This window comes from Paramormyrops kingsleyae, chromosome 3 (genome assembly GCF_048594095.1).
Source record: "Paramormyrops kingsleyae isolate MSU_618 chromosome 3, PKINGS_0.4, whole genome shotgun sequence".
Lineage (NCBI taxonomy): Eukaryota > Metazoa > Chordata > Actinopteri > Osteoglossiformes > Mormyridae > Paramormyrops > Paramormyrops kingsleyae.
In genome coordinates, this window is record NC_132799.1 from 32166513 (window position 1) to 32180477 (window position 13965).

The window sequence follows — 13965 nt, forward strand, 5'->3', positions numbered from 1 at the left end:
CCGTAATCCTCTCCTCTCACGCTGTCAGACACGGGCGATGGAGGCAAAAGGGATTAAACTCTCTGAACGGTTGGTGGGAAATAAAACCCAACTGCTGTGTTATGTCTGCTGGACAAAGACATTGGCTGACAGTTTGTGGTGGGAGGTGGGGAGGCAGACGAGGGGGTGACTCCGGCCCAAATTCTAACGCCTCATACGACATGACAACATGCCACTTCTCATGAACTGAGGTCTGGTTAAAATGCGACAGATTAAAGTACACAAAATACCCAGCCTTGGAACAAGCGCTCTTTGTGAATTAATGATAGCAGTACCTCATGTTTTAGGCCTTCTAGAATATTCTGGCACTCAGCTTCATTTTTCTTCCCTCGAGCGATGCGTGCAGCTTACAATGTTACCCCGCTGGCCAGTTAAACAGCTGGAAGTTTTATAGGCGCCGTTGGAGCTTAGTGCTCCGTATCCCAGCGGTTATACTCACGTAGAAGGAGACCGCACCAGCTCGCTTGATGAAAGGCCGCGCCAGCTTCAGAAGCTCCTTCATCCTCGCACAGGACAGATGCCTGCAACGCACAGACAGCAGTGATCCCTAATGAGAAAGAGCCACCACAGTTTAGGAAGGTCGTGTCAACACGGTGATCAGGAACCCTTCGTTGGATGTGATTGAAGCAAAAACGTGAGGCCAGGTTTCAACACAACCCTCGCGTGAACCCAGCACTTCTTCAACAAAGGCAACAAGGGCGATTTATTGTTCTCATTTTAAGCCAAGAAAACAAAACAACCGCTAGAGAGACATGAGGACACAGGGACCAAACCTTTGCTAGTTTCTTAATGCAAACACAGAAGACTTAGTCAAATACCTGCGGTTCCTCTCAAAATGGAGGGAATAGAAACTCAGGGAGTCACATGTCCGCTTTCCGTTCGCGGGGTACAATGGTCCCCACTCTCTCCCATCTGGAATATGGTATTAAACATGAGGTCATGGAAACGGCTGCTTGAAATAAGGAAATAAAGGTCCGAACCAGGATTCGGGGAGTGAGCCGGTAATAAGAAACTAAAAATCTCTCTCTTTGGTGCCACTACAAAGAGATGGGAGAGTAAAGAGGGATGCGAACAGAACAGCAGGAAATGGGATCTCCATATCTTGATTAGTGCTGCACATTGAGTGTGCTGGTGTGCTGTGACCATAACGGATAGCAAGCACACCTAGTATCTGTCTGCGTGTAATTACAGCAAAAACATCTCGCCAGTGAATGTAGGGCTCAAAACAAGGAAAGAACACTTCCTTAACACCTGCTTTTACATGTTATCTGTAGGTACGTCTCTCAAGAAAAAAGACGCCGCTTTGGTTTCAACACTAATAGGGACCAAATCGGCCCCGAACCCCCCACCCCCTTAAACCCATGCGGTACTCTGGCAATACTGGTAGACAAACCCAAAGCTATGCCCTTGTTCTAGAACCTCCAATATGTATATGCGAGAAAATTCCTGCAAACTAGATAATAAAAGATCATGTTTCCGTAACACAAGTGCGCTTTTGATGCCCAGACTGGGAACAATACACAGAGTTTTTTCAAATAATGAGCTCGCAGGCCCATCGGAAACCTATGAAAAGCTGCCTTCAGCCAATTACAATAAAATGCAGGAGCTATTCAAGCAGGGAGAAGGATACCACATAAAAGCACAGAGAGCCCTCTGGGGGGGGGAGGTGGGGGGGGGGGGAGGTCCAGTTGCTTGGCACCTTCCTTTGTATCTCCCTCTCCTCCTGTCACTTTCTTCCTGAATGGAAGGCGTGACCACTGATGCACTAATGGGATAGGGGGAGTGATACCAGAGAGAGCGATCGCGTGTCTGAGATGGGCTCCGGCTGATGTATCGCACCTCGTGAGGGCCACCAATTGGGGGGTCACTGCACTGCTCTCCTACCTCTAACACACTGTGCTAACACACAAACACACACACACACATGAAGAAGAATGTTACTGGCGTCCAGAGGGGGAAGGACACTCCGCAGAGAGCAGACTACCCTAATACTTTCCATTAATTGCTGCAACACTAAGTATTTCTTATAAACTGCAGTCCTAATCAACATACAACATCTGCAGGCTTGAAGTTGATGGATCACATGTGCGGAGACGGCTTGAACATTATCTGCAGATAAACCGAAACAACCTCGGCTCATTGAAGGTCCTCTTCAGAGGAGTGTAAGTATCTCAGCCGCATATCTTGAATGTGATTCAGTGGATGCACAACTGAACTGGTTACACGGTCTGTTTACCTGTGACCGGCTGGCAAAGCACGACAGCGTGGCGGAGTCCGCCGGTGACGCCGTCCTGATGGCGATGATCAGCGCGCCCACAGGAGGGGTGTGTAAAGACCTGACAGAATGGCACCGCCAGGACCACCGTGTTCTACATGCCAGCGAGACGGATAAGATCGGCGTCGAATTCAGAAAATAGAGTGGCAGTCACAACCCGCTTCACATCAATGGCTCATCCGTGGAAAGAGTCAGCCGCTTCAGAATCAGAGGCGCCAGCTCACCTCAAAGGAAATCGCACTGCCGGAGAAGGCTAAAGCGTTCCAGGCAACAAAAGCCCTAACAAACTCTGCGGACACCCGGACCGGAAGTATCACATCGTAGTGTGGACCCAAGACCTCAAGCTGCTGCAAGCAGCTGTCAAGAAGGCATCCAAAGTCATCGGCTCTGTGCCCCCGCAGCCACAAATCACCCACAGCACCTGCTGTCGAGAGAAGCTGGAGAACATCATCGTCATGGAGGCCAGCCTGCCTGCCCATTCACACCACTGCCTTCTAGCAAACGTGGGGGATGCATTTCCAATGGGTTCCCGTAAACGATTAGGACTCCTAACACCAATGATCTGGCTCCGGGATTCTGTTAATTATTGCCAACTTACACGCTGCCAGCTTTCCCGCTCTGCACACTAACTGAAGAGCCAATTTCCAAAACTCACTCAGTTCATGGGATATGTTTTTCGAAAGAATTTCTGTGGACTTAGCGAGTAGATTGGATTACATGAGCACGGAGTGAGTTTTGGTTACTTAAACAGTATCAGGGTCCGTAGGTGTGAATGGTGTGTGAGTGAACCCTGCGATGGGTTGGCGCCCCATCCTGGGCTGTTCCCTGCCTTGTGCCCTGCGATGGGTTGGCGCCCCGTCCTGCGTTGTTCCCTGCCTTGTGCCCTGCGATGGGTTGGCGCCCCGTCCTGCGTTGTTCCCTGCCTTGTGCCCTGCGATGGGTTGGCGCCCCGTCCTGCGTTGTTCCCTGCCTTGTGCCCTGCGATGGGTTGGCGCCCCGTCCTGCGTTGTTCCCTGCCTTGTGCCCTGCGATGGGTTGGCGCCCCGTCCTGCGTTGTTCCCTGCCTTGGTGCCCATAGCCTCCAGGATGGGCTCCAGATCCCCCCTCAACCCTGAATAGGATGAGCGGTTACAGAAAATGGATGGATGGATGGATGTTTTGGAAACTCACTCTTTAATTTCTTGCACTTCTCCTGCATGCATGGAGCCTTAATGTACCTCACTACTGTCCCTTGTCTCACACTATTGTTGTTATATCACACTGGAGCTCCCCCCGCCCCCCATCACCTTATGTTACTGCAGGAAAACAATGCTGCGACAAAGAGATTTCACTGCATCCTCTAAATGCAGAAGAAACCCGAAACGTTAATTAGTCCTCTGGCCTGGCATGCTGATTATGCACTTTTCCAGCAGAATCCTGTCCTCCAGGCGCCTGCGGGTAACACATAGGTGCTCCGTCTCTATCAGGTACAGCCACGGGGGATAAACACGCTGGGTTCGGTGACCTGTCACAGTGACCGGTGACAGCCTCTGTCACCAGGGTAGTGCTGATTCAGTGGCGTTTTAGAGTGGGGGGAATGAGGTGCAGATGAATTTTGGATGTGTGTGGGGATGCATAGACCTTTCTGGTATAGGAAGGAACCATCATTAACCCAGATGGGCAATGGGAAACATTCTATCAGATGGGCTATTAGTGTGCAAAAGGCCATGCAGAGCAACACAAACCAAATCCACAGTATATCTAAGCCCAGGACAAAATGAGTGTGACTGTGGTCCCCATAGGAGCCACCTGCTGGACAATGTTGGCCATAACACCCACTGTGAGCTACAGTCAGGCGATTATATTAGTTAATTAGAAGGCATCACCCGATGCTGTGGATTGGGTTTCACCTGCAGTTTGGGGAATTCTACTGGCAGAGAAGCTTTGAAGGCAGCGATCATGCTCTGGTTGCTCTAGATCGAGCAAGTGAGGTCTGAATGGTCTGAGCGTTTTCTCTATGTAGTTCAGGGCAAGACCAACGCCCCCATGGCTGAGGATGAGCTGAGGCCAGAGAAACTGACCAAACACGACCAACCCCCAGCTGGTGTAAGTGGAGGGAACGAGAAAGATCTTCTCGTTTGTGATGAGGCTCTTCTCGTTTGTGGTGAGGTGCTTCTCTGACTGGATCAGTGCCGCACAGCCCCCAGCACAAACACCAAAACACAAAGACCGGGCACATCCGTGTTAGAACTGTGGCTCTGGGGAACTTTTACTTTAGCTTCCAATCACGAAGACATGAGTTAGGGCCCAGCCAGCCACAATAAGAAGGGAGAGCCCCTGGGCCAATGGAAGAAAGCCATTATAGCTTTCCGTCAACTTCACAAGATGTCTGACTTGGGGCGGGAATAAGCACGGGCAGCTATGGGCGTGAGCACTAAAGGCACAGCATTGACGGCACGCTTCGTGACAGACGTACCACAACAGAGGAATCGTCTCCTTTACGTTATATAACACTACAGATACACGACCAAAGTCGCAATCCTGCATCACGTGTTGTGGCTCAAGCCCGCCAACGAGAGAAAATAAGTTCACTATAAACAATCTCAATAACGGCAGATCATATTACAACACACTGCATTATTTATCTGCTGCTTCCACAGTTACCCAGGGCAACAGGGGATCCTGTGAATTTCATATGATGCACGGGTTGAAGGCCGTCTACAGGACTGGATTTTTACCAGAGTAATTAAGGTGAAGTTCCTCACTCGAGTGTGACTATGAAAGCGACGCTTGTGTCTGTCTTGCATGTAGCAGTGGATCAGAGGGGGGTCTATCTGTCCGGATTATAGGGCTGAAGAGGACACTCTGAGCCTGTTCTGATCAGGGTTCTCAAGGGGGGAGTTGCGGTAATGCAATATCCAGAGCGAGCAGTGGGTCCCTTAACCTGACCTGGTCCCCAGGGGGAATAGCCCACTAGAACCCAGAGAGGGGGATCCCAATCGCCACCCCGCCCAAATGCCCACCGCAGTATGGCGTCCTGATGATGCCACTGAAGAAGCCACTGTGAAACAATCTGGTTTGTTTCGAGTGGAAACATGTTTTGTTAGGTGGTGGGAGTTTTCATTTGCTGTTTGGGCACCAAAGGGGGGGGGGGGGTGAGGAGGGGTATCTGGGTGTCTTTGTCATTGCCTAAATCCACATAATTCCACATGAAAAGGTGCTAGTTAATCCCCACCACCCCCATCCCCCCCCCCCCACCATGGCCCTATCACACAGCCTACTGACAGCCGTCTACAGACATCAGCTCGAAAGCACCCCCCCCCCCCCGCCCCCGCCCCCAAACCACCGCAGGCATGAGAAGCCCTGTGGATTAAAAGGCGTGCCCTTATTCCCTCAGTCCCACAGCAGTCACACTGCGCTTGCCTCACTGGTTTGGAATGTCCACCAACAGCCCAACAGAGGAAAAAAAAAGTGGCGATTGATCGGTTCAGTCACTGTTTAGAGCTTAATTAATTAGGGGGTCAGCCGGATTGAAAGCCGGCATGTTGCATCACCGACACCAAGGTGGGGGCGCTGTTGAGAGAGCAAACTCTTGCACATTGTCTACGTCACCCATTTGAACCCCGGCCGCATGGACGCACGGCCAGCAAACCGGTTCCAGCTGCTGCCCACCCTACTGAGGTCTCCAGACCCCTCCTCCATCCCAGTCCTCTTGTTAAGGTCTAACGGCTTAAATTGACAGGAACAAGGCTGTTTTGTATAACTCTCTTTACATATCAATGTCATCGCTGCCTTTCAAGTGCCTTAAATAAATGATGTGTGGTTTGGCTCATTAACCCATGTTCAAACAGAAAATAAGTTTCAGATGCCAGTTCCTACCCTCATTAAAGTCTGCATTTTTAATCCCAGGAATTCATAGCATTGCATGGAACAGTAATAAGCACTTTTTCTTCCAATGGCAGCTTGATATAAATAAGAAAAATGATGGAACTAATTACCGCTACAAGGCAGCAGTGGATTCGGAATGCCAGATCTCTTGACTGGTGAATGGCAATGACGCGAAGCTATGCTTGGATGAAGCCGAATTTCTAGAATGTTCTTCACCGTGTGGGGAGGGGGGGCAATGTGAATGTGTGTCTGAAGTGAAGGTCTGGAGGTCAGTACAACCCCCCCCAGCACTATGCTCTCTAGTGCCCCCACATTCAGTCGATTATTACATGTTTTCCATCCTTCAAATAAACAGCGTGAGAGTAGCTCTATTAGACAGATCTATTCAGAGAATCGCTGAGTGCAAAAGTCATCTTTCCAAACCATCACAAACCTCTCACTATGTTCCCCTGGATGGCTAATAGCCATCATCTTGAAAAAAAGAACAGGAAATGTTGAGGAGTGCAGAAACAAAGTGTCACATGATCAACCTTCCATTCAACCCTAAAACACAAGTTCTATCCATAGTTGCAGAAAGTGGTTGTTGTTGCCCCAGATAAAAAATTTCTGCTAACCTTTAGCCTAAATGACCGAGCCGGTTGGCCTTGACAAACATCACAATCTGTTAAGTGAAACCAGGAGAATGTGACCACGAGCCAAAAGCTAGTAAACTTCTGCTGGAGACCTAAGCTGTACAGTTGGGGACACTTTTGACAAAACAACATAAAAATAGGCAGAATTTGACGATGTCTCTGGCCCATACTCTGCAGCCAGCCTGACCTAAAGGCAAGAAAGATACAGTGAAACCAGAGGTGCACTAACGTAGTCGAACAATACGGAACATGGAGATGAAGACTGGTGCAGCCACTCTTACGTCTTCAATAGTGTAGAACTTCTGAAACCCTATTGTTGGTCTGTGTTTTAAACAATCCACTAATTTTCAATCACCTTTTTACACTATCAGTGAACCAGAGCAGCTCTTACTGCAATATTTTGACATTCACTCTCACACTCAGGCCTCTAAATGGACTGTGCCGTTATGGAAAATGATGCAATTATTTTGCGGTGTTTTGTCAAGCAGTGCTTCTAAAGCATCATCCATCTATCATCTAACCACTTACCCTGGTCAAGGCGATAGGGGGGCCTGGAGCCAATCGCGGGAAGCACAGGACACACGGCAGGGGTGCAACCCTGGATGGGATATTTATAAAGCGTCATAAATCAAAATTAAGTTGCTTGTATCCTAACTGCGGTGTTGCCATGTATCTCATACATAAACTTCCTGGCTATGAAGAGGAAAAATTACATAATTCCCCGCAGGGGGATTGCATTCTGGCAGCTGTCGAGAGCATTGTGGAAGATTCCCAGAGGATATGGCAGCGTCTGCCTCCCCAGGACCGAAGCCTGGAGACGCTGCTCCCCTTGACGTGACAATAGGGATCCCACATGAGCATAAACTGTAAAAACCACATAAACGCTCAGCTTCTATTCATAAAGCAAATGAAAGACAATTCCAGGCATTTTCTTCCAAAATTTCAGATGCACTGCTATCGCTTCTCCTGTTTTTTTCCGCACAGATATTTTGTTTTATAAAGGTTCTTTTGTAAATGCGGATATTATAGACAGACCAATATACAAACAGTAGAAAGCTCAGCCTTCTCGATAGCAAAGACTGTTTGGCTCCTCTGCTGACCAGGTCCCATGATCCAAGCCAGCCGTCTTCACATCATGGGTAAAATTTAGATGATCCAGATCCAGATTTGTGGGCTTATGTGATTACTGGGCGAGTTTGCGGGACTGAATTATTAGCCGTCCCTAGGGGCTACGTGTGTCTTTTGCCTGAAGCTCAAGAAACTGCCTTCAATTACCAAGCCCAGCCCCCCCTCCCCCACCCCCATTACACACTCTGTTGGGGGGGGGGGAGTGAGGTCGAGTGACCTTCTGTTTTTCCTACAGGGGAGGGAGGGGGGATCATTCATAGAGACACAATGGCTAGAGCATTCAATGTACCAGTAGAAACATCTGAGTTGCATGTTACACATCCCATCCCCCACCCACCCCATTCAGGGGTGGGGTCATCGGGGCATTGGGTCCAGCACAAAGGTAGTTGGCCTTTGCAGTACCCCCTCCCCTTTGACTCACCGATTCAAAGCATATCACTGGCTAATGATAAGGTCGGCTCCTCTCTATAAATTATGACTTATGCCCTCACCTTAAAAAGCATAGATATCTCTGCCTCTCCAGACCTAAAAGATGTCTCTTCACAAATAGAAGAAAACACAAAAACAACTCCTTCCTTTGGACGTGTCATGATTCCCTCAATAGGGAGTATCGTGGAATAGTGTTCTGTCACCTTCCCTCAAACCCCTGGGCGATCGTGTCGCCGTGATGTTGCCCACAGACGAGAACCTAAAGAGGGGAATCCGAGGCGGAACCGCCCCGGGGCCATGAGGAGGAGGAGGGGGGCAGGGTCAGACCCTGTCAGCTCCCCATTGGATGCCAGGAATGTGGGTCCTCCAGCTAAGCCGTCAGCCAATAAGAAGCAGGCATCGCTCCAGAGCAGGCGGACAAAGGATGTCACTGACCATTATGAAATTATTATCCTCAAAAGCAGGGGCACCAGAGGGGGAAGTTAGGACGATTCCAAATGAGTGACAGGGGCCCTAACAAATTTAGAACATAATTGGATTGGTCCGGGTTGGGGGCCCAATATGATATGCTTTTATGGGGCCCAAAATCTCTATGGGCACCCTTATTCAAAAGTGATACTGCTATTCAGAGAGAAGCAAGATGCAATAACCCAGCAACGTTTGAAGAACGTTAAACATCTGTAGCTCAATCTGATCTGCATCACATTATTACTGGAATGCTAAGTATACAATATTAGTTTTCACTTCACTCACTCCTCACCTTGTTGATATTATATTATATATAAATTGATTTAATTTTTAAATTGATTCAATATAAACTTCTGTGATTCAATGGCATTTTTTTAAAATTACATATGAAAAGCACATTGTAATACTGGCTAAACTCATGATAAATCTCTATTATGGCTAATCAGAACATATTGAATGCCGTGCTGATTAACTGAAATGAACACCGCTTGCTGTCTCTCCAGTGACAAAGAGCCTCTTTGCAAATCGCCGGGAAACATGACGGAAGAATCGCCCATTCAGAGCATATGAGCACCCGCTGTAATTGTTTTGATGGTTTCTTTGACAGATGGCTGCATAACAGTCCCAGGTTCTGAATCAGAATGATCTCACCGCCTTTTTCCATTTATAAAACGTTTTCTGCACAGAAAACCGTTCCCTCTCCACGCATTTCCTGTCAAAGCTGTATTTTCATCGATAGAAACTCAGAGAAACTCAATCGCGCTGCATCGGTATTACTGGAACATTGCTGGAACGCCTAGACTTTTTCCGGTTTAGTGCCTAGAGACATGGGAAGAATATGGGAAGCAGAAGTGATTTTGTTTATTGTCAGCTCAGCCCGCCATTATGGCACCCAGTGGCATCTTAAAAACACAACGCTATCCCTCTCCCTAGCACAGAGGTTGCTTACACTTCTGCAGCTCATTTGGTGGGGAAATGCAGAGGTATATCATGCATTTCTTGAGAGTGTATAATATATCAAGTGAAAGTGGGAGCTGAATATAAAACTCGCCACTATTCACGGCAACAAACTCCTAAGTAATGAGAAAGGCCCAAGAGGAAGTACCGCCCACCATGGCAATTACCATGACAACACAGATCTCGCATGGTGACCACCCCTATTAGATCATTCCTGAAGGCGGGGGTTGTCCTTGGGCCTGGTTTTAGAGGGCATCTTCGCTATCGTTGTCCACAAAAAGTGGAACAACCACATGTACAACATATAAACTCCCTCAAATCGAAATCTAAACCCAAGGTCACTTTCATGGATACCAAAGACAGCTCATGCATGTTTTACTTATAAAAAAATGTTTGCAGCCCCGAATGAAAAATGTTTGGTATCAGATTGTAGAGGAGGCGGGTCCAAGCAACTAGAGGAGGCAGGACCAAGACATCCGACTGGCTGGTCCAGCCTCATTTAGTTGCTTGAACGCACCTTCTCTACAATCTGATAGGTTATCTCTCTGAACCAATCATTTTTTGTTCTGCCCAAAAGGAAAAATTCTGCTACTGCACTCTCACACAAACACAGTCACACCGTAACGACGACACTGCTGACCGTCACATAGTTTCTTCCTGACATCCCATTGGCTGCTAAAAATGCTCGGACAGGCCCTCGTCTGTCTGCCGGCTGAATGCAGCGTAGCATACAGCTCAGGGGAGCTCAGCCTTGGAGAAGGCCATATAAAGAGGCCTCTCATCCAGCATCTGAAAGCCAGCCTGTCAGGCAGCGGAGCCCCCGGTCCCTCCTCTCAGTCTGGCAGAGGGCATTCACGATCCGGCACAAAGGCCACACTCAACCCAACAAGCTCCACATATGGCACAACAAGGGACCGCTCCAATGATCCATCGCATTTAGGCACTACGATTGCTCTGGTCCTATTGTCCCAAAGCTTGGAAGGAGGCCGTCAATGTCATAGGGGACGTGGGGGGGTGACACGCGAGATTCGGCATGACGGAACCTCTCTGAGATACTGCGAAATCACAAATGGAATTCGTAAATACAGGCCTCCCGTGTGTAAAGAGCTGAGGAAGCTAGCCCCTATGGGCTTTCACTGGTGTACCGTGATGGACGGTGACTCAGTTGCTTAGGGAACAGGCAAGACCAAGCACATGCAGCACAAGCTACTGGCCAAAAGATTGGCTTTGTCACATCTCATCAACACTTTCTTTTCAGAGAATGGGAGAGTAACCTTCCCCACTACTGCTGCTGGAAACATTGGTGCATGTCAGGGAAAAGCTCCGGAATACAATACAATGAATATAACACCAAATATACATCCATCCATTCACTTTCATCTTTCAGCTGCAAAAGTGACAACCCTCGAGGGTGCCCCAGACTGCTTAGAGGCGAGGCTTTCTGCAAATAAACACAAAAGTGCAGCGATCAAGACGAGATTTCAGTTTGCAGAAAGCCTGCGGTGGCAGAAGTTTCCCCTAACTAGCTGATTGGGTGAAAGGATGTTCTCAGAACGTCACCAACGACCAACCATCTCCCAAGAATCCGCTGTTGACAAATTGAGGCACAAGCTCTCATTCTAGGACCTGCTCCCCAGTCCTGCTTATCATCCTCAGAATCACGAGACATATGAGAAAAACATGAAAAAATTATCTTGCAAGTTTAGATATTTTTTTTCCATAAGTGTGTGTCCTATTTAACATCTCATGCTTCAGGGTTTATAAATAATTTCACGTGTCTGAGTTTAGAAGGCTGATGTGTCTGATTTCCAAACTCATTGGATCAGCAACCGATGTATTTATAAATACGTTATTGTCTTCAGTCGTCTTTGATGCGTAGGCAGAGCCAAGACGTCTGGATCTCTGGTTGTACATCAACAACGAGGACAGTTCCAGGCACCTGTCAACATGCTCCAACCTCCTGAATCAGGCTATCGAGTGTTCATGAGCTCCAGGGAGAAGGATCTGCACATTTTCTGAGCGCTAGGAAGGCTCCTACCACCCGGCAACTAATTAGACCCATCCTGAAGATTAGCCAAGCGGGGGTGGTGCTGGTTCCCAGTTTCCCATGCAGAAGCGTTTTTGATGGAGGGATGAGTCAAGCGGTAGCGGTGCTGTCAAGAGGCTGCAAAACCAAGCATTCTAAACCGAAATGCCGGATTGGAATTAAGACGTCAGAGAACCTGCTCATTCCATTATGACCCTGCATAAACCCACATGGCTTGGGGGGGGGGGGGGGCAGGGGGACGACAGCGCCGGCTACAGGTGAGCTCAGGAACTGCACCTGGCAGACAGCTTCATCAACACCCAACCTTTTCGCACATTAATTAAATGCCAGCAAGGTGAATTTCCCCGGTACAGTTTATATGAAACAGGCCAGGTGGCGGCTCATTGGGCAACACCATAGCCTCTAATCACCAGGGCTGAATTCCATCCCCTGGCTCTGTTAGTGTAGAGTTTGTGTGGGTTTCCCCCTGCAGTAAAACGGCATGCGGTTTGGATGACTTGGTGTCTCTAAATTGCCCACAGCTCGTGAGTGTATACCCCAGCCGGGGCAAGCATGCTCTCTAGCGTGTCTTCTTTCCCATTCTAAGACAGGCTTTTTGTGACCCTGCGTTTGACAGGCAGTTGTGGGAAACTGATGGATGCATAAATGGCAAAACCGAAATTTAACAGCAGCTTTCGTTTCATTGGCTTCCATAACTCTGTCGTTTTAATGCACCACTGGTATCTCGGCTCCCAACGCTGCCAAGCTTCAAGGCTCTTCTCAGGCTCCTCCCATCAAACACCCATCCCTTTAAATACGCAAAGTCCAGAGAGTGAGGTCAGCTCGAGGAATTGCCTCGTGGCCGGCCGGCCAATAAGCTCCGCCCTCACGAGGCATTTCCACTGCAAGCCACAATAATCAACAGTTACAATCGCTAAGGATACCAAGGGTTTACTTTAGAGTGAAGTAAACTATCAGCACATCCACCCGATTATCCCAGAGGTCTTGGGGGGTCCCCAGGTAGGGTGGGGTGGGGTGCAATCCACAGGGCCCGCCCAGCCCCCTGCCCCCTTTCTGCCCTCCTCCTGCTGGCCCCTTGCCGGCCTACTGCCTTCGCCTTGCCACACACACGCCCCTCTCCCCAACCTGAGAGTGACCCTGCTGGTCGAGGGTGGGCGAACACCTCCGCCTTCTGCAGAAAACAGGTTACGGAGTAATTAAGTCTGCACGGCACGCACAACCAAGAATCCACAGATGGGGGCCAGCTGTACCGACCAAAGGGCCATGAGCCTGAAGCAGAGGTCCAAGCATGGAGGTGGACCAGAGCACAAACAAGGCTGCACACACAGATGGCTTTACACCAAGGATCAACTGGCAAACCGTTCATGGTAAAATGGGTAGACTGACGTGCAGACGCAGAAAACTGAATCACTAGTACTGTACAACTACATATTTTTCAAAGTTTGAGATTGTCTACATATATAAACTACCTACATTTTTTCATAAATAGAAAGGGCCTTTTCTTCCAATAGTCTGTCTCTGCCAGGATAAAAAAGAAGCTGTTACTTAGAGATGAAACAGTAATGCAAACACACCCATCACAGAGATTATGTTTGAAGGGTGACTCACATACACTTATATACACACACACACACACACACTGCCGTCTTTTCTTTTGAGGTGCACCGTAAAATCCAGCACACCACCTCTGCTGTATGACAGCACTGGAGGCTCTGGTCTCAGACATCCGTTGTCTGCTGTCTGTACTGAGAACAGTCAGTCAGTTGATACCCTGAACTGGACTCTGTTTGCCTGTTTGATTCTAAGCAGTGGCCGCAGGGCTATGTTACTGCTGTGTACGTGGGCGTGTTATTGCAGTGGAGAGGTGCGCTAGGGGTATGTAGAACTATTATGGGGGGGGAGTCAGACCAGGCCAGTTGTACACTGGGGAGCTGATAATACAGTGTGAGCAAACCTATGAGAGTTTAGCTACCACTACTGCTGGGTTGAACAGGTCGACCTTTCGGTTTTCATTTAAGTAGCATTAGCGGGTTCAGCTAAAGCTCCCTTCATCAAGGCCTTGAAAGTCGGTAATTCCTGTGTCTTAACACGGGAATCTCGCGGGATTAACACGAGAGGGAGAT

At 48.6% G+C, this 13965-nt stretch overlaps 1 protein-coding gene across 1 annotated transcript in view; it reads right to left on the minus strand.

The window, feature by feature from the left end:
• Positions 1-13965, minus strand: part of tmtc1 (transmembrane O-mannosyltransferase targeting cadherins 1) — an 87512-nt gene that overhangs the window by 51472 nt on the left and 22075 nt on the right. Inside the window, exon 5 of the mRNA XM_023810973.2 lies at positions 479-560. Within this exon, the coding sequence (XP_023666741.1) occupies positions 479-560 (82 nt within the window). The remainder of the gene's footprint in view (positions 1-478; positions 561-13965) is intronic.